The sequence below is a fragment of the Jaculus jaculus genome, chromosome 2, assembly GCF_020740685.1.
Source record: "Jaculus jaculus isolate mJacJac1 chromosome 2, mJacJac1.mat.Y.cur, whole genome shotgun sequence".
Classification (NCBI taxonomy): domain Eukaryota; kingdom Metazoa; phylum Chordata; class Mammalia; order Rodentia; family Dipodidae; genus Jaculus; species Jaculus jaculus.
In genome coordinates this window covers 67302361-67327822 of record NC_059103.1, presented here as the reverse complement: position 1 = coordinate 67327822, position 25462 = coordinate 67302361, and the positions used below count along the sequence as shown (strand labels likewise).

Genomic DNA, 25462 nt, shown 5'->3' with positions numbered 1-25462 from the left:
GCTGCCTACATTTCTCTTCATGCAGTATCTTTGCTTATTTGCTCTCAAGACTTTGGTGGTGGCTAGGAGATGGGGCAAACACCTTCAAAGAAATAACAGTGGAACAGAAAATGAGGGAGGTATTATCCAATCTCAGCCCAAGGCCTTAGAAGTTGTGCAATATCTAACAATTGCATTCATTTGTCAGGAAGTCACTGTGGTCATGTAAAGATGAAATTAAAACAGTAGCTTGCTTTCAATTTGCGGGTTTTGTTTTCCTCAATGGCTGCTAAGATTTCTGGACTGTACTTGTTCAAAAACACAATGGTGAGGTACTGTTATTTGCCGTATGGAAACCATGAATAAAATTACCCAGATACTGAGGAGGAGGAGCAGAGTACTCAGAGCCTGGGGATGTCGCTCAGCAGGTGACACAAGCTTGAGGACCTGAGTTCATATCCCCAGTGTCCATATAAAATGCTGGCTGTGGTACTGCATACCTATAGCCCAATCACTCGGGAGGGAGAGAGGCAAGAGGATCAAAAATTCAAGGCCAGGGCTGGAGAGATAATTCAGTGGTTAAAGGCACTTGTTTGCAAAGCTTGCTGGCCCAAATTCACTTCCCCAGTACCCACGTAAAGCCAGATGCACAAAGTGGCATGTGTATCTGGAGTATGTCTGCAGTGGCAGAAGGCCCTGGTAGGCCCAGACACATACAAGCATGTGCACATGTGTGCATGCACACATACACACACGCACGCAGTCTCTCTCTCTCTCTCTCTAATAAGATTTAAAAAACTTGGGAATTTAATACTATTTGTTTGTGAATCCTTAGTGAGACAGAAAACATTGAAAATGTAAAGATGTGATCATATTCTACATTCTCTTCCATTACCACTTGCTTGATTCAACAAACAATAGACTGAGAATCTTATTCCATATCTATAACTAAATCTATCACATGCATTTAAATGCCTGGAAAATACTTAGTGTGTGGCTATACCACGATTCATTCAGCCAGCTCACAAGAATAAGCACATGAGGGAGTTTCAATTCCTTGCTACTGCAAACAATGCTATGATGAGTGCATATATATGTGCTTTGTTGACCGTGGTTGCACAGTGATTTAGAAAGCAGGTATTAAGCTTTCAAACATTCTAATATTGATGTGAGAAGGAAAAGAGAAAGTTTGAACCAAATATCAGGTAGATGAATATTTAATCTTGGTTATAGAATGTGCAGCTTCAAAGCAGGTTAGGGAGACAATGAAGAAAACACTCAAGGAAACTGCCCCTTTGAAGGGTCTCAATGTTCTGTATGAGACAAGGTCTCATATAGCCCAAGCTGGCCTTAAGACTGCAATGTAACTGAGGCTGAATTCAAACTCCTGATCCTCCTGCCTCTACCTCACTCAAAAGCACTGGGGTTGCAGGTAGTATTTGCAACACCTAAAGAAAACAGAATTCAAATTCTTTAGCATTATTCAGGTGTTTCATAACCTGGACCCTGTATTTCTTCCTGGCTTTATTTCCTCTCTTTCTCCATCAACTCCTTCCTAAACACTGCACTGTATCCTCTACATATGCACTATGGTCCCCAACAGACACTCGTGCAGGCAGAGCTCAGTCTGAACTGGCTTTCCTGAAACTTCATCTGGTCTATTCCTAACCATTTTATCACCTCTGAAAAGCTTCTAATTCTTTAATGTCCAAAATGTTTTCTTTTTCTAGAGCACCTTGAGCCCACTCCAGCAGTGAGGACAACAGGAGAAGTGGCTGCTCTGGGTTGTGTGACTGGCTTTCTGAAAGCAGCCTGAAGACAGGCCCACCCTAAGTAGCATCACATGACACTCACTCAGATGTGCCTGGAGGTGCAGGGTGCTTTCTCTGCCTTGGCAACACATTGTGCCATGCCTTCCTTTCTCTCGTATCTGCTTGGTAATTCAGCAGGGTTAAATAGTCACTGACACAATGAAGCCTGAAAATATATCACTATCTTTTGCTCAGAGAGAGAATAACAAGGTCTTGTCCCATACTATGAGAGAGGTGGGATTTGGATGGTGAGAGAAACCTGATAGGAAGGAGAAGGTGAGATCAATCACACCAGAGGGAAAGAGTGAAGGTCTGCCTGGGAACATAAATTTTGCAATGTGGAGTTCCTTCTGCTGACAAATGGTTACCTGAGTGAGCCTGTGAAAAGATGAGGTGGGTGGATTGGTGGAAAAATGAAGGCATGCACCTGCTTTCCTGCACAAAAGTTAAGCTCCACTACTTCTCCACCCGAGGAGGGGAGAGGGAAAGACAAAAGTTTGGGTATGGTTTGTCATCTCAGTGATGGAACCTTTAAGAGATGATGACTAACAGTGAGTAGGTCATTGGGATCTAGCAGGAAAGAGACTGATGCCTGTCTCTGGGAAGAGGAATTGGTCTTGGATTGGTTTGTCTGCTCCTCCATTGCCTCCTCTCAACTTTATCTCCCTCTACCCCGCCATATGATGACATTCTCTCTGCCTGATTGCAGCTGTGAACAACAACACACTTCTGCTCCACACAGGTCTGGATGAGGGTCTGAACTTGGCTGCAGAGCCCAAGAGGCTGATTCTGGAAACTCACAACCTCACTTTGGCTGAACTCAATATAAATGCACAATTGCCTACTGAGTGTCCCCTGTGCATTGCTGCTGTGCCACAGATGGCCAAAAGTCTGAGTTCATGTCAGCATTTTTGAATTACCACAACTAGTTTTAGTATTAATACTTTTCCAGGCTTGGGAAATGGCTCACTGGAATGTGCTTGCTGTGCAAACCTGGGGACCTGAGTAGAGATCCCCAGTATCTACATAAAATGTTGGGCATGGTAGTATATGCCTGTAATCCCAGCACTGGAGAGGCAGAAACTGGAAATCCCTGGTACTTTCTGTCCAGAACTGGTGAACTCTGTTCATGAAGACACCCTATCTCAAAGAATAAGGTATGACTCAGAAAGACCCCACGTCAACCTCTGCTCTCCCCACACATGCTTATTACACATACTTACTCACCTGTACTGACATGTGTGTACCCACATACATATGAACACACATATTCCAAACACAATGTACACATAGAAAAAAACCTTTTCCATAAAAAAAAATCAAGTTTTTTGTTTGCCCATTTTCTGGTGCTGTGGATAGAACCAAGGGCCTTACACATGCTAGGGAAGAGTTCCATCACTGAGCTACTTTGCATCCTAAGACAAATGTTCTTAAACATGAAAGTCTAAGATTGTCTTGTTGGATGTTTGTTTGGGACAGTCTCACCCTGTAGCCCAGGCTGGCTTCCAGCTGCTAATATTCCTGCCTGCACTGCCCAGGTGCTAGTATTACAAGCCTGCATCACCACACCTAGCACCGTTGAACTTTTTCTGGGGGGGGGGGGGCTAGTGTGTGTGTGTGTGTGTGTGTGAGAGGGAGAGAGAGAGAGAGAGAGAGATGTATGTATGCATGCATGCATCTCTATCATTCTTCCTTCTTGTTTTTCTGACAGAGAGTTTCTCACTGATCAAAAAGCCCTTCAGCACTTGGGTAACAGGCACGTACAGCTTGGCTTTTTATGTGTGTGCTGGGGACCAACCTCAGGTCCTGATGCTTGCACAGCAAGTGTTCTTACTTGCTGAGCCATCTCTGCAACCCCTAGTTGGACTTTTTAATGAGCATTTTTAGCAAGTGTACATTTCCCTGAAGCATGAGATAAAGCATTCATGTTTTGTTTTATTTTCTGGGACCTGAGAATTGAGCTCAGGGCTTCGTTCATGTTAAAAAATGAGCTACAGTACTCCTGATGCTGTGCACCCAGTAGGTCCAATGTGTGTACCATGGATGAATTAAGAAGTATACCACAAAAGTGAAGCACATTTTTTTGTGCTGAAAGCCTCCTAGAAGGAACACCAAGGTGTGGGTGCTGATGTCACATTTGGCTTCCCTCAGCCACCTCCATAGCTGTCTTGGTGAGGTGAGAACAGGGTAGACTAAGCAACAAGCAGCTAACAGCCCAGACCTAGGGTACTGCCTTTTCCTGTTTCCATACTGTGGGGATTACTGACTTCAGTTTCCATCACAGTTAACCACTTAATATGCAAGAGGAATACGTTTTCTATAGGTATAAAATTTTCTAGCTGTTCCAGATATTAATTCTTTTACCTCAAACAAATCTACATAAAACCCTGCTAGCAATGTATACACCATTCATAAGCAAACATTTCCCCACAATTAAAAAGGAATTCCTGCCAGGCATGGTGGTTCACACCTTTAATCCTAGCACTTGGGAGGCAGAGGTGGGATGATCACTATGAGTTCGAGGCCACCCTGAGACTACATAGTGAATTCCAGGTCAGCCTGAGCTAGAGTGAGACCCTACCTCAAAAAAAAAAAAAAAAAGGAATTCCTCTTAGACTACCACAATCATAAGAGAATAGTGTTTGTCTTTCTTATAGGTTCTGGGCTGAAACTATGTGACTATTCAACTGTTTGTACTTGGTACTGACAATCTAGATGGGGTTCAGGGAAAAGGAGGTGAGAGCCAACATGGACTTTTATGGACTAAGAAGCATACAATTTATTTTCATCCCTTCATTAGTCACAGGTGATTGTGTCTTCTTGGTGTGTCCATTTTACTTGGCACGCACACAAAACTTCTGACTATAGTACTCTCAACATACGTATAGACAACCATGTGGTCGTGGGAACCCGGACCAAGTCATAATATTGGGCTTGGGAAATGGCTCAGCTGGTGACAGTACTTGCTATGCAAGCATGAGGGCCTGGATTTGATCACCAACATCCACATAAAAAGTCAAACGTTGCAGGGTACCCTTGTATCCCTGGCACTGAGGGGAGTGGAGACAAAGGATTGATGGGCTCACTGGTCAGGTAGTCTAGCCAAAAGTGGCAACCTGCAAATTCTGTGAGAGATTCTGTCTCAAGAAAATAAAGAGGAAAGGCAACAGAGGAAGACACTCAATGCCTACTTCTGCCGTATGCTCATGGTGCTTGCTGCACACCCACCACACAAATGCACACACCCAAAACAATCCTAACATCAGGCATTTCCTGAAGACTTAGTGCTCCAAACAGAAGTCCTTGTTTGTGCCCCGTGTCTGATTCCCCTACAGCAGTACACGCACGAGCACACATGCACGAGCACACACGTGGGCACACGCATGAGCACACAGAGAGAAGCACACAGCACAAAGACAAGATATGCCCAGAGACAACCCACACATCCAGCAGTGAGTGGGAGGCCAGAGTGGACAGAAGTACTTGTTACTGTAACAATTTTATGTTAGCCTAGGAAATTCCTCAAAAGTCACATTCAGCATTGTCCAATGAAAAACAGGTCCATGTGAGTGATATTCATGAAAAAATACCAACTGAAACCTGACCAAAACCCTCAAGCAGATGTCTGGACAGACACATTTTAAGGTGAGAATTCTGTCCTGCACACTTACCTTGTTTGAGATGTCCAAATTGCAGCTGGCTTCACAGAGGGCTACCACGATAGGCAAGCTGCCATCTTTGCAGGCCACGTGCAGGGGCGTGTTGCCATGCCTGTCCTGGAAATCCACGAAGCACCCGTGGCTGAGGAGGGTCTTGAGGACCTCCATCTGACAGCGCCTCACAGCAAGGTGAAGGGCAATGTGTCCATCCTGGAAACAAACTTGGGCCATGAGTGTCCTCCTTTAGGCTAGTGGCTGGACCTCTCCACTTTCACTGCCCCAATGGGTGAGACTTAGCTGGCAACAGAATCACTACCATAAATCCTAAAGGAGGGCTTGAAAAGTCAGTGGCTCAACTCTGGAAGGAGGGGCACGGTCTAGCACACTCTAACTAACCCCAGCCTAAGCTGACCCCTATAGCAGCGCAAGCAGACAGGCCCTGTGCTTCTCATCTCTGTATCAGAAAGATGGAAGTAAGTGTTGCTGGCACAACGCTCCCTGCACTGGAGCAACTGAGAGACAATGTGAAAGACACGTCTGCTCAGCAATACTCAATTCCTAAACAAAGACTTCTTTTACACCAGGATAAACTAAGAAAGCAAGGAGACATAACGCCTTGTACACGGGAAGCTGAGCTTCTGCTAGCACAGAATCGGGGTGGGAAGTCATTCCACTCTGCAGAGTCCCCGGTGAGTCGATGAACTGTGTGCTGGAGCTGAGCGGAGAGTTTGGGCGCATTTCCTCCACGTTTCTCCACAAGCACTCATGCCGTGGGATAGTGCTCTGTCGTGAGAGCCCCTGTGAGTCACAGGGCACGCAGCAGCCATAGGTCTTGATCTACTAGATGTGGGTAGCAATTCCCAACCCCGCTAAACGTGACAAACAAAATACGTTCAGATATTACTAGAAGTCCCCTGTGGGCAAAGTGGCCTTCAGCTAAAAACCTCATCCTATACCAAGGCAACATTTCACAAGTGGAAGCTACTACATGAACTGTGGCACCCCAAATGTTAACTATATAGAGTGTATCACTTCTGCTTCTCAGTAAGCACAAATTCAGCATGCAAGCTGATTATACTGTTTGCTTAGGTTAAAAAAACAAACAAACAAACACCTGGTCTGGAATTGGAGCTGCCAGACAAGAGTGCTTTGTTGCCATCATCATCACCATTTATTTTTTAAAAAGCTTTTTTTTTTGTTTATTATTATTAACTTGAGAGCAGACACACAGAGGGAGAAAGAGGGAGAAAGAAAGACAGAGAGAATGAATGGGCACATCAGGGCCTCCAGCCACTGCAAACGAATTCGAGACACATGTGCTACCTTGTGCATCTGGCTTACATGGGTCCTGGGGAATCAAGCCTGGAACCAGGGTCCTTAGGCTTCACAGGCAAGTGCTTTACTGCTAAGCCATCTCTCCAGCCCTGTTATCATCATTATTATTGTTGTTTACAAAAAAGCAGGCAGTTCCTGTTACTTTGTGTGCCTAAAAGTTAACTGTGAGCTGCCCAGCTTAGGCCTAGTGAGAACTGCCTGGGGCTCAGTGATCATCACTGTCTCTAATTCAAAATGAAACAGCTACAATTGTAATAGTAGCCAAAATGAGTTTGTAGATTCTCTTACACACAACGATGGATATTAACTACTAAGCAGAATCTAGTTCACAAAAGCTTAGGAGCAGAGAGGAGAAAAGACAAATGCAATTTGTTGCGTTCGTGTTTGTGATCTCAGGGAAACAGACAGAAACAAATGGAAGAATCCTGTGGTTTCACTAGCCCACCAGATCCCTTCATGCTGAGTGCCCTGCATTCCCTCATCCAGCACCTTGTCAGAGGCATTCAGGTCAGCGCCATGTTCAGCCAGGCACTCCACGATGTCATGGTAGCCCCTTGCCGAGGCTGTCAGCAGCGGTGTCTCTCCGTCTCGGTTCTTGATGTTCACGGTGCAGCCAGCTTTGCAAAGGGCTCTGGCCACTGCGTAGTAGCCATGCCAGGCAGCACAGTGCAGGGGGGTTTCTTCTTCCTAGCCAAGGTCCCAAGTGCAGAGAAGAGAAAATTTCAATAATAGAGAAAGAAGAAAATAGAATTCAAGGCCACGGAAGGACAGAACTTACAACTAATGGGGCCAAATAGTAATCTAAGGTAATACCGCTGCTGGGAGCCACTGCCATCAAGAGGTTGTTCCAGCATCCTTCCTGGTTTGTTTTGTCTTCAGCATTCGAGTATTGGGTGAATTTAGTGTTCCTGTCATTTGACTGACAACTGACTTTTGGTGGCCCATTGGAACTGGCTCAGCTATTTTGAACAACTAGGTCTTCACGTGTGTAGATTTATAGCATCTTTTCTGTAAAACTACCTGTATTAACTTTATCTGAAATTATTCACAGCAGGAGAACACATCTCTGAGCAGTAATTCTTCCAGCAACTTTTGTGCTTCAAGATTTCTGCCACATAATGGTGAGTCAGGACAGCATTATTGCTTTGCAAGAGGGCAATCAAAATAACTATGTTTTAATTAGCCAAGGGCAGAGCTGGTCGTGAAGCTCTATGAGATGCCACTACAGTGTCATGCTCACAAATGTGAATTCTGAAATCAGTCTGGATAGGGTTTGAGCCCAAACTCCACTGCTTATGAGAGCTTGGATATTGTGTTTTGAACGAAAAATGTTCCTCATAGACTTACTATGTTTGAATACTTATTCCCAATCTAGTGGTACTATTTAAGAAGGCCATAATACCTTTAGGAGTTGAAGCCTTACTGGAGAAAGCATGTTACTATAGGGTGAGCAGTGAGATTTTATAACCTGGCCCCACTTCCTGTTTACGCTCTGCTTCCTGACTATGATGCAATGTGACTAGCCAGCCTCCCCATCATTATAGACTGTATCCCCTAGAGCTATAAGCCAAAATAAAATGTTCCTTCCTTAAGCAGTCTCTTCTCAGGTATTTGGTCATACACAAGTAACTAACACATTGATCAAGTTATAGAATTTTTCTCTGACCTCAATTTCCTCATGTGTGAAACAAGGATGCTAATAATTGTAACATACAACATAGAAATGTCCAGAGGATGACATGATAAAATGAATGAAGAGGCTGGAAGTGAACCAGGCAGCAATGCCGACTGCATGTGAGACAGACCAGTGTTTGGCAATGAATGACAAGAAAGCTCATTGCAGAGAGCACCAGGTATATCACCTGGGCACACATGCAAAGAGCACAGAAGTGTGCATGGCATCCCATGACCTACCTTGTCCTGAAAATCAGGATTCGAACCAAAGCTGCACAGTAGCTGAACCACATCTGCATGGCCGTAACGAGCTGCCACATGAAGGGCTGTCTCGCCAGACTGCAAAAGAAACAAGCCCGTGGTTTAGAGATTTCTCTGTGAGTAGGGTGTGCAGAACCAAGCTAAGATCACTCCTAAGCATGCTGTCCCACCCTGCTGGTTCTTGGCACCTTGTGCACTCCCTTAGGACACTTGCTCCTAGGGGTCTGGTCCGTATCTGGGGCGAGGGTATTCAGCAGCCAGCCAGGGCTGTGCCCACACACCTGGCTCATCCTGATAGTGATAAAACCCCTGTGCAAAAAGCTCGGTGGGAATATGTTTCTTTTCCTAGGATGCCCATGCTTCACCTTCTTTCCAGACAGGTACTTTTAGCTGCTTGATTTTCTAAAAAATCCCCTTACTAAGTTTCATTATATAGCAATTACTTAAATATGCAGTTTTGTATATTTGTTAAATTTCTCATTTCATTGTTCACTTATGCTTAGAAACTTCTTTCTTACATTTAGGAATTGTAAAGAACATTACAATTTTCTCATATATGAAATTAATTTGAATAGCTTACTTATATCTGCCAGTCAAAAACATCACAATAAACTAAAAAAGGACAAAGCAAGATATTCTACTGTCAACTGCCAGACAAGTGCTATAATAAACATATGTGTTACATTTTATATTTTAAATATCTCCCAAAAGACATGTGCTAAAGGCTTTTAAAAGTATTTTATTTACTTATTAATTTATTTAGAACAGACATAAAGAGAGAGAATGGGTACACTAGAGTTTTGTGCCACTGTAAAAAGAACTCCGGATGCATGTACTACTTTGTGCATCTGGCTTTACATGGGTACTGGGAATCAAACCAAGGCCAACAGGTTTTTCAAGCAAGCACCTTCAACTGCTGAGCTACCTCATCAGCCCTGAAGGCTTTTTTTTTTTTTTTTTTTAAGGGAGATGAGACCTTTAGGAGTTGAAGTCTAGTGACAGGAAGTTAGGTCACTGGGCATGTGCCTTTGAAGGGACACTGGGATACTGGCTCCTTCTCCTCTTCTTTGCTTGGGTGCTTACGTTGTAGGGAGGGAGATAGCCTCTGCTTGCTACCTAGCAGATTTCAGGTTAAGGCATCTTAGTATTTAGCCACAGGCTAACCAAAAAAGTTTACCTTAAATTCGCTGTAAGAAGCATTGGTTCTTCAATCCTTATTTTCTGGTTCTTGAATCCATAGCCACGCCAGAAATCAGATACATCCCTGTATTAATTCTTCCTACCCCTCCCAAGAGCAGTGGACCTACCTTGTCCTTAACATCCAGAGGACATTTGTTCTCATTGAGAAATTTCAAAGTATCCACATGGCCATGCCGAGAGGCCCAATAGATGGCATTGGATCCACCCTGCATAAGAATAACATGGGATCACATTTCTAAGCTGAGAAGGGTTTGGATGTATGCACCCACTGGAATAACACCCCTTGCTTTCCTGTGTGATAACTGGCAAACCCGAGAGGAGCTGCTTCCAAAAGAAATCAAATCTGATTAGGCTTTAGGCTTTTGACAACTATTCTACAGTCGTGTAAGCTGTTAATAACAAGATGCCAGCTGAATAGCTCAAGAGAGTCTCTGTACTACCTTTGTAACTTTTCTTATGAATATGAGTCATTTCACACACAAAAAAACTGGTTTTCTTTGTGCATGTGTGTGTAGGGTATATATGTTAGCATGTGTGCACATGTGGAAGTATGCACTGATGTCTGATAGCTTCCTCAATCACCCTCCATCTTATTTAATGAGGTTGAGACTCTCATTTGAAGCCAGTGCTTGTCATTTCAACTAGAGTAGCCAGCTTGCCCGGGGCATCCCTTGTCTTTGTCTCCCGAGCTCTGGGATTATAGGTGGGTTTCCATGCCCATCAGCATTTGCATAGGTGCTGGGGATTCAAACTCTGGCCTTCACTGTTGCCCAGTAAGCATTTTATCCACAGAGCTATCTCCTCATCCTGTTTATCTTTAAGTCTTCATATCATCCTATGGTTAGAATTCCTTACATGGTCAGCCCTCGGCATCTGTAGGGGTTCCAGGCCTCTTCCACAGATACTAAAATCCATTAATGTTCTATACCCTACTATAAAATGGCACAGTTATTTGCACAGAACCAAGACATATCTTCACATGAACCTTAAATCACCTATAGATTATTCATAACATCCCATACAGTACAAATACTTACTATACGTTTACTTGCTATATTTTATTCTGTACATTATATTTTATCTTATATATTTATTTATTTTGGTCCAGAAGTAAGGCAAATACAAGTATGAAAATTGTCAATACAAAAAATAAATCTTCATGGAATTTTTTTCACAAATATTCTTGATCCACAGTTGTTTAAATCTGTGGGCATAGAACCTATGAATTCCCAGGGCCAAATGTACTGGCACATTTACAGCTCTGTTTAACGTCTAGGGGAGCTAATGGCGGGATCCTTGGTCATGGTCATCAGGCCTCACTCAATCATGATTACATGTCCATGAGGTCTATACGACCAAGTGTGTCCTCCTTATTTGGTTACATAATAAACATGCAAGCAAAGGAATTTCTGATTAAGTTAATTCTACATGGAAACCTGCAAGTGTGACTACAGACCCTGGAGACTAGGGCCTGCTGCCCCTGGGCAGAGCCCTGGGAAGGCCATGGGGAGCCTCTTCTTGGTCTGTACTTTGGGACAGAGGTGGCTCAAGCAGTATGTCTTCTTTGATAGGAAATCACGAAATAAGACATATTTTCCCTCGCTATTACCCTTACAATTAAGAGACATTTGAAAATACATAAAATAAATTCATTTTTGGTCAAACAGGATCATGACCTTATCCTGGACATCAATTCTCGAGCCTCTCTTTATGAGCAACTGTAGTATCTGAATATTCCCGCAGCCGGCAGCAATCAGTAACGGAGGCGTCCCGTGCTGGAAGAGGTAAGGAAGGAAAGCATGAGTGTTTGGGTCTGGAAGGAATGGGAAAGCACACAGTATCACTGCTGTCCCTGTGTCCCTCCCTAGAGCTATGGCTGCCTGACAGGAAAGGAAGGTGGTCAAAAGAACAGAAGGTCCTTCCTTGTTCAAACTGACAATCAAAAGTGACATTGTCATTTGTTGAAGACCCAACATGTCAAGCAGACAGGCCCGATTTGGGCATGAGGAAAAGCCCTCAAGGCAGAAAGTCCTTCCTAAGTGAAATCACATTAAAAAGAAGAATCCCATCTCCCTAGTTATGAAGATCTTAATCAGAACAAAAAATGAGGAAGCAGATGGGGCCTCTCCAAACTCAAACTTGTGGGTGCACAATCTGTGACACACCCATCCCCCCTCCAGGCAGCAGAGAATCAGACCTTGTTGGGTTGGTTGACATCATAGCTGGACAAGGAACCTAGAAGGTGCTGCAGGCCTGGGACATTGTCATCATTGATGGCGTGGATGATGGCTTTCATCACAAAGGAGTCTTCCTCATCCTGAGACAGTGAAGATGGGAAGTGTTAGTGTGCTCACAGCGTCCTTATTCCCTCATGAGTGAATCTCAGGGCTGATTTTCTACAAGGTGCATCTGAGGGGAATCATGTCACTTCATTCCCAAATACATGGTTACAAGGAAACTTGGAAGTAAAATTTGGCCCTTTCTGTGTTATAAGCTAATGCCATTTACTATTTACTTGGGCCAATTGTCACCTGACTTGTAACCCAAAGATAAATAACTTTCAGCGATCAGATTTTGAATAATGTTGATGACCCTCTGTGTTTATCTTTGGAATCCATCAAAATATAGAAGGCTGCAGAGAGAAGTTTCAGTGAAACACAAACTTACTGGATAAGGAAAAAGAAAACCCATAAATAGAACCAGGGGAAACTCTGCTTTCTACAAAGAAGTCTCATTTTTCCAGTTTTCCTATCACAGAACTGTAGTTTTTTTGGTCACTTAAAAAGTCTTGCTTCTCTAGGCTTAAAATAATGAAATTCTTTGAGAGATGAAAACAGTTACATATATTTTAAAACCAAGCCTTGAAAGTTGGAGAGAAGGCTCAGTGAACAGAGCACTTACCATGCAATCAATCATAAGGGCCTGGGTTTGTGTCCCCAGCACCGAAGTAAATGCTGGGTGGTGGTGGCGGGCCACCTATAATCCCAGTACTCCAGAAGCGAAGACACAGAATCCCAGTAGCAAGCTGGCTGACTAGATTAGCTGACTATTACAGTCGGTTCACGTGGCTGGCCTTGCAGTAAACAGGAGTGTAAACGAGGAATGCAACTGCTATCAACCTCTGGTCTACACACACACACACACACACACACACACACACACACACACACAAAACACAACACACATATATTTACACATATACAAATACACACACAAAACAAAACAAAAAACAGGCATTAAATGGAACCATAAAAATAGAAACCAGAGCCAGGTGTGGGGGTGCATGCCTTTAATCCCAGTACTCAGGAGGCAGAGGTAGGAGGATCGCTGTGAGTTTGAGGCCACCCTGAGAGTACATATTGAATTCCAGGTCAGCCTGGGCCAGAGTGAGACCCTACCTTGGAAAAGAAAACAAAACAACAACAACAAAAAGAAACCAAGAGATGCTTTTATTTCAAAGAAGAAAATAACTATGAAATAATTTAAAAGTTTGTTGCAACTTTGTCAGTGTTGCCAGAATGTGGCATATTAAGTGAAGTAATAAGCTAGTAGAATCCTAAACAAAGTACTGAAGGATATGCGTGGAAACATCCAATACGGAGAAGCCAAGCTCTCTGCTGAGAATCAGCGTATGAGGAAGGAGGGAGAAGCATTTCTCTGAGCTTTTTCTCGTCTCTACAGACCTGCATCTAAACAATGCCACAGGGGTTTGATAATATTTATACAGGACATTTGTTTAAGAATGCCATAAGGAGCTGAGGAGATGGCTCAGTTGGTAAAGTGCTTCCTATACAAGCATAAGGACCTGAGTTTGAATTCCCAGAGCCCACATAAAAGCCATGTGTAGCAGCATGCGCCTGTAATCCCAGCACTGGAGGGGCAGAGACAGAAGGATCCCTAGGGTTTGCAGGCTAGCTACTCTAGCCAAATAAGTGAAACCTGTGTTGAATACGAGACTGTCTCAAAGAATAAGACGGACAGTGACTGGGGAAGTTACCCAACATTGGCCTCTGGTCTTTTATATGATGTGTGTACATGGACATTCCACACATAGACACACATGCACACCACACACAAAAAAAATGTTGTAACTTCTACTTTTCTATCATAATCCAAGTGGATGACCAGCAGTCATTGATATGGGGGACAAAAAGTCAAGAGAAATAAGAGAAATGGAAGGAAGTGGTCTTAAAACATGCCCCATGGTTAGCAGGGCAGGCCACGTCCTTGCCCACAGCTCCAGCCCTCAATTCTTCATGGTGACACAAGTATTTCTCCCCAGTGATTACTCACGGTGATAATTTACAAACTAGTCATCCTCATATCCAGTTTAAATTCACAGCTGCCATCACTCTCCTGTTCTGTGGCCACCCTCAAGCCCTTCCCAAGGAAGCCTTCCTCTTCACCCCCCTCCTTCCCCTTTAGACTTGCTGCTTTCTGACTTGTTTTTATTTTATTTTATTTATTTTTTTTTCCAAGAAGCAAAATAAATAAAATTTATTGACAGGCAAATATGAGTTCCATTTTTTATAAAATAATCTCTCACCACTTCCCTTTGTACGCCCATCTTTCTCCACTGAATCCACACCTTTTGCTACTATTCCCTCTTATATATTTATGCTTTCTGACTTGATTTTAGACACTTCCTCCTTTCACTCCACAAGACCAGACCTGGGCTATGGTGCCATGACTAGCTTCAGAGGAAGAAAACAGAGCTGCTGTCTTGCTGCTGTGTGATCCCTTGCAATGGAGTGCCCAACTCCACTCAGGAAGCATTGACTGTTGAATGGGGGAGTTCCCACAGAACAAGCACAGCTGCCTTTCCTGGAGTTCCCTTCATTCCCTGAATTAACAAAGTCCCATTGTTTGACTGGCTGGGGGAAGTCTCGTTGGACTCAGAGGTGTCTGGTCATATCCGAAGAACTCATCTGTGATTTGGCTTCAGTTCAGACTTGGGGAAAAACTGTGTTGCTGTTCTCAAGGGCCTTGGGCATTCAGAACAGTGTCAATAAATACCACAAGACAGAGGCTGGCCATTTTCTTCAATGTTGGTAGAGAAGGAAGTGACAACTGTTTGTCCCTTCTGTAGCACTATGATCCTATATTCTCCTGCCACTGACAATTAGAGATCTCATTCTCATGCATGGGAACTAAACTAGTGCAAGCTCTTTCTTCTTCCACTGCACTGGTTACTCTTTTGCTTGGGTGTGTGCATGTGTGCTTGTGGGAAAAGGGGAGCAGTGTAGGTTCACAGGGGCAATACGGATATTGGCAAGTAAAATGAAGCAAAACAGCAGTCCCAGGTACATGGTGTCAGCATCCCTAATCCTCCACTTCAGGAAAAGTAAGTGCAGGCCTGGCATTTCTGTGACGTGGAGGTTTATTGAACTGTTGAACAAACACAACAATGTAAGCATGCTAGACACACGGCCCTGAGCAGAGCAGCCAAAGTAAACAGGATGGCTTACCAGTGTATCATCGCTTCTGGCAACACTCATGTTACTCCTGGACAAGAATGATCTGGATAATCTTTGGCACAGTGATATCAAGCGAACGGATTGCTTTAAAAAAAACAACAACACATAAAAAGTTAGTGGAGAGGAGGTAGGACAGCTTATATAACAAGGCCCTATTGGTGCAGATGTCAAAGTCACTGAGAGGGCGCACTGCTGATAGCACTATTTCTCAGGGCAAATGTTCCCACGAAGGTTGGACTATTTGCTTAAGGAAGTTTTCTAAAGGTCTTATAAATCAGGACAGAGCCTGTGCTGCAGTCGCTGCTGGGCTCTCAAGTGACTGCTCCCTATCCCTTCTCTCTGCACACTTTGTCCTCTGCTCTTTAAGGACACGTGGGGTCCCCCAGACAAGCCTGGCAAGGAAGAACCTTGTTCTGAGCCCTCTGAGCCCAAGTAACAGTAACAGAGGATAACGTGATTATGAAAATGCATAGATGTGCAAGTGCAGAGGACACCTTAGTCTATAACACAAATTTCTCCGTATCGAGTATTAAAGGCAGACACAAAAGGTAAAGAATGAGACAGGAAGAGAGGGAAGACAGAGAGAGTAGAAGAGGAAAGACGGAGAGAGGAAGCAGACTAAAACTTTTTTTAAAATTTTTTTTGGTTTATTTTTATTTATTTATTTGAGAGCGACAGAGCAAAAGGCAGAGAGAGAGAGAGAGAGAGAGAGAGAGGGAGAGAGAATGGGTGCGCCAGGGCTTCCAGCCACTGTAGACGAATTCCAGATGCATGTACCCCCTTGTGCATTTGGCTAATGTGGGTCCTGGGGAATCGAGCCTCGAACCAGGGTCCTTAGGCTTCACAGGCAAGCGCTTAACCGCTAAACCATCTCTCCAGCCCCAGACTAAAACTTTTAAAGGCCTTTTTAGTGTAGTCAAAACTTGAAGCATGAAAATGAGGTACACTGCTGGAAGACATGGCAGTCCGTGTTTCCTCTGAGTCTGACATGAATGTGGGTACAGAAAGTTACCCCATTACATTGTGCTTCCAGGAGGCCGGAAACAGTGTCACATTGAGGAAGAAGAGGACGCACAGCAGTGCCCCTGGACCACCCACCCCCACCCTGATGGACAAGGCTGGATTTGCAGAAACACAGGTGCGTCTGATATTGACAGTGCCATGCTGCTGCCACAAAGAACGCAGACACTTAAAACGTGGTGGCTTGTCACATTCAGCACAAGGTTCCACTATCACTTTATTATACTGATGTCAAAATTTGCCTTTTGGATAGTTTTGATAGAAGAAAATTACATTTGAGAGAATGACTAAAATCTGACTGAAATATGGTGTTTGCTTGTCTTTGAAAATAAGGCAATAGTATAGAAGATTACAGTTTATTTTTAAAAATGGATGCCTTTTCCAATTGCTAGCATAAGACCTGAGTGGTGACCAGACAGAGCTATGCAGAGGAAACAATTTGTTAATGTCTCCACATCAAAGAATCTTACTTTCCACTTTTTCCGAGCTGCAAACTTCTTGAATTTCTCCATGTTTACAGCTGAGGCTTTTCTACTAAGTGCTTGCTGGGTATCTTTAGGCTAAAATGAAAGTTTAAGAAACAAATTAGAGCTCTCTAATTACAGAAATGGGATAAATGACAATATTTTAAGACCTGATATTCTAATAAAGTTACATTCACTATCCTATAGCATGACAAGATGAGAAACCAGGACAACCCATGAAATTTAACAAATAGCTGGCTAGCAGTGTGTGTGTGTGTGTGTGTGTGTGTGTGTGTGTGTGTGTGTAGGCCAGAAGTCAACATCAAGTGTCTTCCTCATTCACGGTACACCTTATTTTTTACACAAGGTCCCTCCCTGAACCTGGTTCTCACTGACTCAGCAAGAACAGCTTGTCTGTGAAGCCCTAGAGATTGCCTGTCTCTGCCTCCCAGCGCTGCGATTACAGGTGGATGCCGCAATACCCAGCAGTTTTTGCAAAGGTATTGGGGATCTGAATTCAGATCCTTGTACGTGTGCAGCAAGCACTCTACCCACCGAGCCCATAGACTCAGTCATGTAACTCTTCATGGCTGAGGGTTCTATGTAATCTGTGCAGCATGCAGGTAAGGGAGAAGGGGGCTTGTGACCAAACTCAATTAAAGCCTTCCACTCTGATACTTTGTGGATGTCAGGATTCATGGGAAGGCCAGGTTGTGATGCATAACTTGGGGTGTTATGATGTAATTTCAAATTGGAAGAGACCTTGGGGGTGTGGATGTGGCCTGTCTCACAGTATTCAAATTTCATCTGCTGCATCCTCTTCAGGTATGCATTTAGACAGTGGACTCTACCTCTGAGGGATGCAGTGAAGATCTTCCATAATTACCCTTACCAATTCCATGATGTTCTTCTGCAAATATCATAGTCTCCTTTTATGGTTTGGGTATTGAATGTTCCCCAAACCTCATACTAAAGGCAGTGACCAGCCTACAGAACTAGTCAGAAGGGGAGCCCCCTTTTGTAAGTGGGGTCTAGTGGAAGGAAGTTCAGTGGATCCTTGAAGGAAAGACTGGGATTCTGTTTCTGCTTCCTGGCTACCAGGAGGTGAGTGTGAGCAGCTCTGTTCTTCCACATGCTCTCTGCCACTGTGTTCTGCTCACCACAAGCTCCAAATCAATGGAGCCGACTGTCCTTGGACTGAAATCTCTGAAACTGTGAGCTAAAATCAGCCTTTTCTTCTTAAAAGTTGATTTTTACACTGATGGAAAGATAACATATCAACCATCCTCATGCCTTTCTACCTTAGGTTGAGGCAAATTCACTTTCTTTAATCCCATGCTATCAGGGAAGGAAATGGAAATGTGTCATGCATCAGGGGTGTTAAGTGCTCTCACTAAAAAGTGGCAGCTTGCCCAGCAGATATATGGAATGAAGACTTACTCTTGGTAGACCTTCAGAATTTTCTAGATAATCTAGACTTGATATTATATTGGCATGATAGAAATTAACATGAATAAAAACATTCTGCTTGGAATATCACCCCCCTGCCCCCCCCACAACCGGGTTAAACCAGTCATGGCTGCTGAGTGGACTTGACCTTTTCCATGCCTGCTCTGAGATCATCTCTCCCTCTACTTCCGAGATCACTGGACATCACTCTAATCCAGCAGGTTGTCTTACATTACCAGCAGCACACTTAACATTCCGGGCATGATCCGTGACCAGCAGATGAAGTCAGGAATGCCAAAACAACCACTTAGAGGATGATTCAAACAGCAACACAGCACACAGCTCACCTTGATCCAGGGGTGCTTCAGGCTATCCTGGATTGTCATTCTCTTCCTTTGGGGAGGGATGGGGGAGAAGAAAAACATTCTGTGACCACTGCAGTAACACTAAGGTGATTTTCAACCACCTCGGCTACTAGACAGACACTGTAAAAACAGCTCACAGCCGGGCGTGGTGGCGCACGCCTTTAATCCCAGCACTCAGGAGGCAGAGGTAGGAGGATCACCGAGTTCGAGTCCACCCTGAGACTACATAGGTAATTCCAGGTCAGCCTGGACTAGAGTGAGACCTTGCCTTGAAAAAAAAATATATATATATGTAAAAATATATATATATATATAGCTTAGGGCTCACATCAAGGGACACTGGAAATTAAGCTGGCCCGTTTAGAGTCTTTCACTGAAGGACTGAGTGAGCTCTCAGGGCATTTTTAGCAACACTTCCTACCTGTGGCATACTTCCCCGTTGCAGGTGGAACAGCAAGGTTCTGACAAAAGTGGCCACCTGCACAGGACAGGTGCTGGTTGTCAGTCATCTAAGGCCACAATGAGCACCTTTTAGGAGGGGAGGACACTCACTTTGGATCCTTGACCAGAAGTCTCCTGATGAAATCTTTGGCAAGGGCACTTGTATTACTGAAGAATTCTTCCTCAAAATCATAGTTGACAGCAGATACATTGGCTAATGTCTCTTGCTTAGTGTCTCCAAGAAATGGGGAGGCTCCACTGAGGCTATAAGAAAAGAAGTTGGCATGGAACATTAACATCTTCCCTGGTTCTCAATGCTTCTCTACAGTCTTCTGAAAGGAACAGGGAATAATTGAGTGAACAGTCACTTCACAATTCAACCACATTTCATGCAGCACCTGCTGTCATGAACAAAAGGGTCAGCATTATGCAAAGGATTCCCTTACAGAGTTCATCTGGGAAATAGCTCAACTGATACGGTGCAAGCCTATGTAAAGGTACTGGGTCTGGTGGCATGCACCTGTAATCAGAGCACTGGGAAGATAGAGACAGGTGGATTTCTCAGGCCCGCTGGCCAGCCAATTTGGCCTCTGGCAAACTCCTGGCCAATAAGAGACCCTGTCTCAAAGGATGTGGAGTCTATACCTGAGGATGATGCCTGTGGTTGTCCTCTGCCCTCCACATGCATGCATACGTACAAAAGTACCCGTTCCATATACATACGAATGAACACACACACACACACACACACACACACACACACACGTGCAAAAATCAAGTTCATCTGAGCCAGAGCCTGGTTCAAAACTCCTACTTTCTAACAGTGATGGACAGCCACATTTCCCTAGCATGATTATGCTGTAGTTACTGAGATTCATTCTGAATTAGGAGAAAACACTTGGCATAAATAATAGTATTTTGTGGGTGCAAGATGTATATGTTTACATAAACAGCATGCACACACATACTGAGGGATTCAACACAATACATTTAATGGCTAATAATACATAGATAGATAGGTAGGTAGGTAGGTAGGTAGATAGATAGATAGATAGATAGATAGTAGATAGATAGATAGATAGATAGATAGATAGATAGATAGATAATTATCAAGAAAAAGCAAGCACACATTTTGGACTTGGGTACTTACAGAATATAGGTGATTACTCCAATACTCCTACACATGAAAACAAAACAAAATAAAAACATGTCAGGTGAATTGTAAAACAAATCAGAAAGATAAGAACATCAAAGATGTGTTCCTTACCACATATCTGCCTCGAGACCAAGAGGTTCATAGTTGACTATCTCAGGAGCTAAGAGGAAACAAACACTCCTTTAGCTTGGGAAGGCTGCAGACCAACAGGTTCTGTCTTCATATTACAGCCACAAACATGGAATGGGAAATGGTCTCACAGCCAGCCCAATCTTGTCAGTATAATGTTTATGAGCCATAGAGGATCACAAGATCAAAGAAACTTACCCACAAACTCTGGTGTCCCAAATATGTTTTTGAATTCATTTCCAAAATCAATTTTATGGGCCAAACCGAAGTCGATGATCTTGATCCGAGGTTTGGGGACATTTCTATCCAAAAGCATTATATTTTCAGGCTTAAAGAGAGATAGAGAAGTAAAAGATATAATGTGTTATGATGTTGAAGACAAGGAAGCATTATCTCTACTTAACAAACACACACACACACACACACACACACACACGAAGGCTTAGGTTCTCCTGGAAGCAGGCCTAAAATAAAAATTTAGGGGCTGGAGAGATGGCTAAGTGGTTAAGGTGCTTGCCTGTAAAGCATAAGGACCCAGGTTTGATACCCCAGTACCCATGTAAGTTAGCTGCACAAAGTGGTACATGTGTCTGGAGTTTGTTTGCAATGGCTTGGAGGCCCTGGTACACCCATTCTCTCTATATATCTGACACACACTCTTTCCCTCATAAGTAATAAAATAAAATATTAAACAAGAAACCTTACAAAAAAGAATTTAGAGGGCTGGAGAAATGGCTCAGCATTTAAGGCACTTGCCTGCAAAGCCTAATGACTGGAGTTTATTTCCCCAGTACTCATGTAAAGGCAGATGCACAAAGTGGAACATACATCTGGAGATTGTAGTAGCTAGAGGCCCCTGGTGCCCCTCTTCTCCCTCTTTCCCACTGTCTGTCTGTCTGTTACCTACCTACCTATTATCTGTCTGTGTGTCTCCTGGATGTGGTGGTGCACGTCTTTAATCCAGACATTCAGGAGGCAGAGGCAGGAGGATCACTGTGAGTTTGAGGCCACCTTGGGACTATACTGTGAATAGTGAAGAAAAATAATTCAGCTGTAAATGGTGTTTGTGTGTAGGGATAACAGAAAACACTTGGCAGGGGAAGAGTAGACAGGAAACAGAAGAAGCTGGTATAAAACTATGCCGATAGGAGTGACCAGGGCTCAACCATTTTGGATAACTGGGAAAGAAAGAGTAGAACTCAGGGTCATTCCAACAGAAGCCTAAGCAGGTTAAGCAAGAGCTATCTGTCCTTTCTCCAGAGTGGAGAACAACCCACTGGGCTACATTCTTGAGAATTTCCAGCTACCAGGATCAGAAACAATGCAAGCAGAAGCACAGCTGTCATCTCAGTGTGTGCATTTATGAGCACTGGGGGCAGAGGTCAGGTCTGGATGTTCCACTGCAGGACAGATGGAGGAAATCCTTCCTGCTCTATGGTTAAGTTTGAGCTCCAATGATCTGAGCAAGGCTGAGCCCCATCTCCAGTCACTGCCTGGAGCCGGCACTTGAATCAAACAGTATCACCTTCTGTGACCCCTGTGTTTCTTCACTTTCCCAAAATACTGTATCTCTGTGATAGCTGCAACTATGACTTATCCATCTTTTAATTTCCTATATGGCTGTACCTCCAGCCAGGTCAAGACCCCATTCAGCCAGTCTCAGAGTTTGCTTGTTAAGCTGTGACAGGGTAGGACTCAGGCAGTATGGAAAACAAAGTAGAATTCAAGATACCACCAGATTCCCACAGCCACAGAGGACAACAACCCTGTCAGACAGCAGCCCTAGTGACCAAAATCAATTTTATGGAACAAACTAAAGTTGACAATCTTGATCCAAGGTTTGGGGACATTTCTATCAAAAAGCAGCTCCTTGCTCAAAGACCTGGCTAGGATGCACCCACCTCTTCTTGCAGGAGGGTTCCAGAGTGTGGTTGACTTAACCCTGTATCCCACAATGAGATTAGGAATCCCAGTGGCAGGCATACATTCCACACTAGCTGATGTATGTGAAGAGTTCCATTTGTTAAGCCCAATGGGAAAGATACATATCTCATTCAGGGGCCTTGAACTTTGCCTAGCCAACAAGCCACGGAGTCTGAGGTTGGCATAAGCTTTCATCTGGCTGGCTGCCACTCTCGGCAACATTACCTTAAGATCGAAGTGGGCAATCTGAAGGGAGTGCAGGTAGTAAACACCATTAAGAATCTGTTTGAGAAACTCAGTTGCTTCCTCTTCTGTCAGGGATTCCTTCTCTGCTAAGAAGTCAAACAGCTCGCCACCTGCAACACTGAGACCAGAAGCAGAGTGTAAGGAGGACCATTCAGTTTCACACTGAGACACCTGGGGAATTTCAGACAAGTTGGCAGAAAGATGTGTTGAAACACTGAGCCTGGAGTTGGAATTCTCCGGGCATTTTGTAAGAAACTGATATTTGGGTGGTGTTTAAAAGCACTCAGTGGCACTTTTCTAATGCGCCATTTTACAAATAAGAGGACAGAGCAGAGAGAAATTTTTAAAAATAATCAAACTACCCTCAAAATATTTCAATTTCAAATATTTAGTTTTGGGGTTTTTTATTTTTGGATTTTTAAGGTAGGGTCTCACTCTAGCTCAGGCTAACCTGGAACTCACTATGTTGTCTCAGGGTGGCCTCGAACTCATGGCAATCCTCCTACCTCTGCCTCCCGAGTGCTGGGATTAAAGGTGTGTGCCACTACACCCAGCTAAATATTTAGAATTTTTAATTCACCAAATAAAAAAGGTGTAAGCAAGCTTTGGATAGGTCTTGTAGAATAATCTACCTACTACATTTTTGGGTGTGTATGTGTGTGCATATATGTGGAAATGTGTGTGTGTGTGTGTGTGTGTGTGTGTGTGTGTGTGTGTGGCAAATGTGTGAGGCTAGAGAAAGAAGCTGGGTGTCCTCTGCCACTTTTGGGCCTTACTCCCCAGGTGTGGTGGTTTGAATAGAATAGATGGCCCCCAATATATTCAGTTGTTTGTTTGTAGTTTGCATCTGCTGGCTACCTGGCTGGAGGCAATGTCACTGGGTGGCTCTTAAGTTGTGGTGGTGGGTTTCCGATTTCAATCTAAAGATATATAAAGTGTGCCTAGCTGGAGTTCCTGAAGTATGCTGTGGCTTTTGGCCTTTAGACTTGTACTTCTCTCTCTCCGCTTGGTCCTGTGAAAGCAGGCCAGCTTCTTCTGCCATTATGGAACTTCCCCTGGGTCTATAAGCTTCAATAAATATCCCTTCCTCCATAACTGTGCCTGGTCTGGAAGTTCATCTCAGCGAACCTGAAGCTGTCTGCTATACCAGGACTGTTTCTCTCTAGACCTAGAACTCCCATGTTTTGGTTATGCAGCTAACCAGAGATCCTCCTGTCTCAGCCTCCCTCAGTGCTGGGGTCACAAGCCTATGAGACCATGTTCAGCCTTTTCCATGGTGCTGGGAATCAAACTCAGCTTCTCTTGATTCACAGCAAGTGCTTCCACCCATGGAGCCATCTACCCAGTGCTAACCCATCCTATCTGATTAGACAGTTCCTCACCTACAATTAAATCAATTCCAAATCCAGTCTCAACAAGTATTCTCAGAAAATTTGTTTCTATATAAACATGTACACATTTATAAATGTGATTTTAAAAAATCACACTTGGGGATGGAGAGATGGCTCAGCAGTTAGGGTGTTTGCCTGTGAAGCCTAACAACTCAAGTCCAATTCCCCAGCACCCATGTAAAGCCAGATGCACAAAGTAGTGCATGTATTTGGAGTTCATTTGCAGTGGCTTTAGGCCCTGGTGCAGTCAGTTTCTTTGTCTCTCCCTCTCTCTCTCTCTTTTACCCACCCCTTGCAAATAAGTAAATAAGATATTTTTTAAAAAGACAATCACATTTGATAATAAGCTTTAAAAATATTTTAGTTAGTAAAAATGAATTTACACAAATTGAAATATAAGTAGCTGATTGTATGTAGACAGTCTCCATGGCCAGACCCTAAGTCATGGAGGGCAGCAGTTCAGTCACCATGGCCACAGGGACTGTTGTTCTCCAGCGCAGTGACATGCACACAGGAAGTGTTCACATCTTTTCTATCCGAGAGATGAAAGAACAAATTTGAACTCAAAATGCTACAATGGTGATTAATGGTATTAATGACAGCTCTTATAAGGTTATCTTTATTAAGTTTAACTATTCATTCACAATATCATTAAGTATAAGCATGTACATAACTATATTCTTTATTTTCTTTTCAGCAGAATAGCATCATAGACATTATCCTACTGAATCTATGTCCATTCAAAGTTAAAAAGCTGGTGCTCATAAGATGAAGTTACTTTTCTCAAAAGAAACTGAGAACCTGTCTCTTTGCCCTCCAAGCTGGTATGTGTCTCCACTTGCACAGTTCAGGGCACACCGGCCTCAAGACTGCACCAAGGGGCCTGGGGCTGGGGAGACGGCTCCGTGAGTAAAGCACTTGCTGCATAGGCATAAGAACGTGAGTTCAGTTCCCTGGCACCCATGTCAATTATCACACACACAGTGGGGTATAGCTGTAATCTCAGTGCAAGAGACAGGAGTCCAGGGACTTGTTGGCTACCAAGATTGGCCGAATTCTAGGTTCAGTGAGAAACTGTGTTAGATAAGGTGGAGAGCGATTGAAGATGTCTGATGGTGACTTCTAGCCTCCACCTTCATGCATGCACTTATAGACATGTATCATGGAATGAGGGAAGAGAAAAGGGGAGGGGAGGGGAGGAAAAAAATGGAAGGGAAGGGGGGAACGGAGGGAAGGATCAGATCAATCTGAGCCTCAGTTCTGACTAGCTGCATGTCAGTTTCTAAGATTGGAAAGCAGCAATTTTTAACAAGGACCCCAAACACTAGGAACCATTTTTTCAAGGTTTAATTCCTTCTGCAAGATTTCCTGATTCACTCAGAGAGCAGGAGGCTGTGTCAGCCCTGGGACTTGGCTCCAAGGGCAACAGGGGCTTGCAGAGAACATGGACCTCTGTCACTGTGGTCTCTCTCTCTCCGAAAC

At 43.7% G+C, this 25462-nt stretch overlaps 1 protein-coding gene across 5 annotated transcripts in view; it reads right to left on the bottom strand.

Annotated features, from left to right (window-relative positions):
- The window catches only part of Dapk1 (death associated protein kinase 1), a 203698-nt gene that overhangs the window by 32401 nt on the left and 145835 nt on the right, over positions 1-25462 (bottom strand). For all 5 annotated transcript variants that reach the window (XM_045142872.1, XM_045142871.1, XM_004672345.3 and 2 more), the window contains exons 4-17: positions 22569-22707; positions 20619-20748; positions 20403-20451; positions 20286-20312; positions 19247-19399; positions 18677-18722; positions 16887-16976; positions 15388-15480; positions 12117-12236; positions 11596-11694; positions 10027-10125; positions 8699-8797; positions 7274-7471; positions 5462-5659 (exon numbers count right to left, since the gene is read on the bottom strand). In XM_045142872.1, coding sequence (XP_044998807.1) covers positions 5462-5659; positions 7274-7471; positions 8699-8797; positions 10027-10125; positions 11596-11694; positions 12117-12236; positions 15388-15480; positions 16887-16976; positions 18677-18722; positions 19247-19399; positions 20286-20312; positions 20403-20451; positions 20619-20748; positions 22569-22707 — 1540 coding nt within the window. The remainder of the gene's footprint in view (positions 1-5461; positions 5660-7273; positions 7472-8698; positions 8798-10026; positions 10126-11595; positions 11695-12116; positions 12237-15387; positions 15481-16886; positions 16977-18676; positions 18723-19246; positions 19400-20285; positions 20313-20402; positions 20452-20618; positions 20749-22568; positions 22708-25462) is intronic.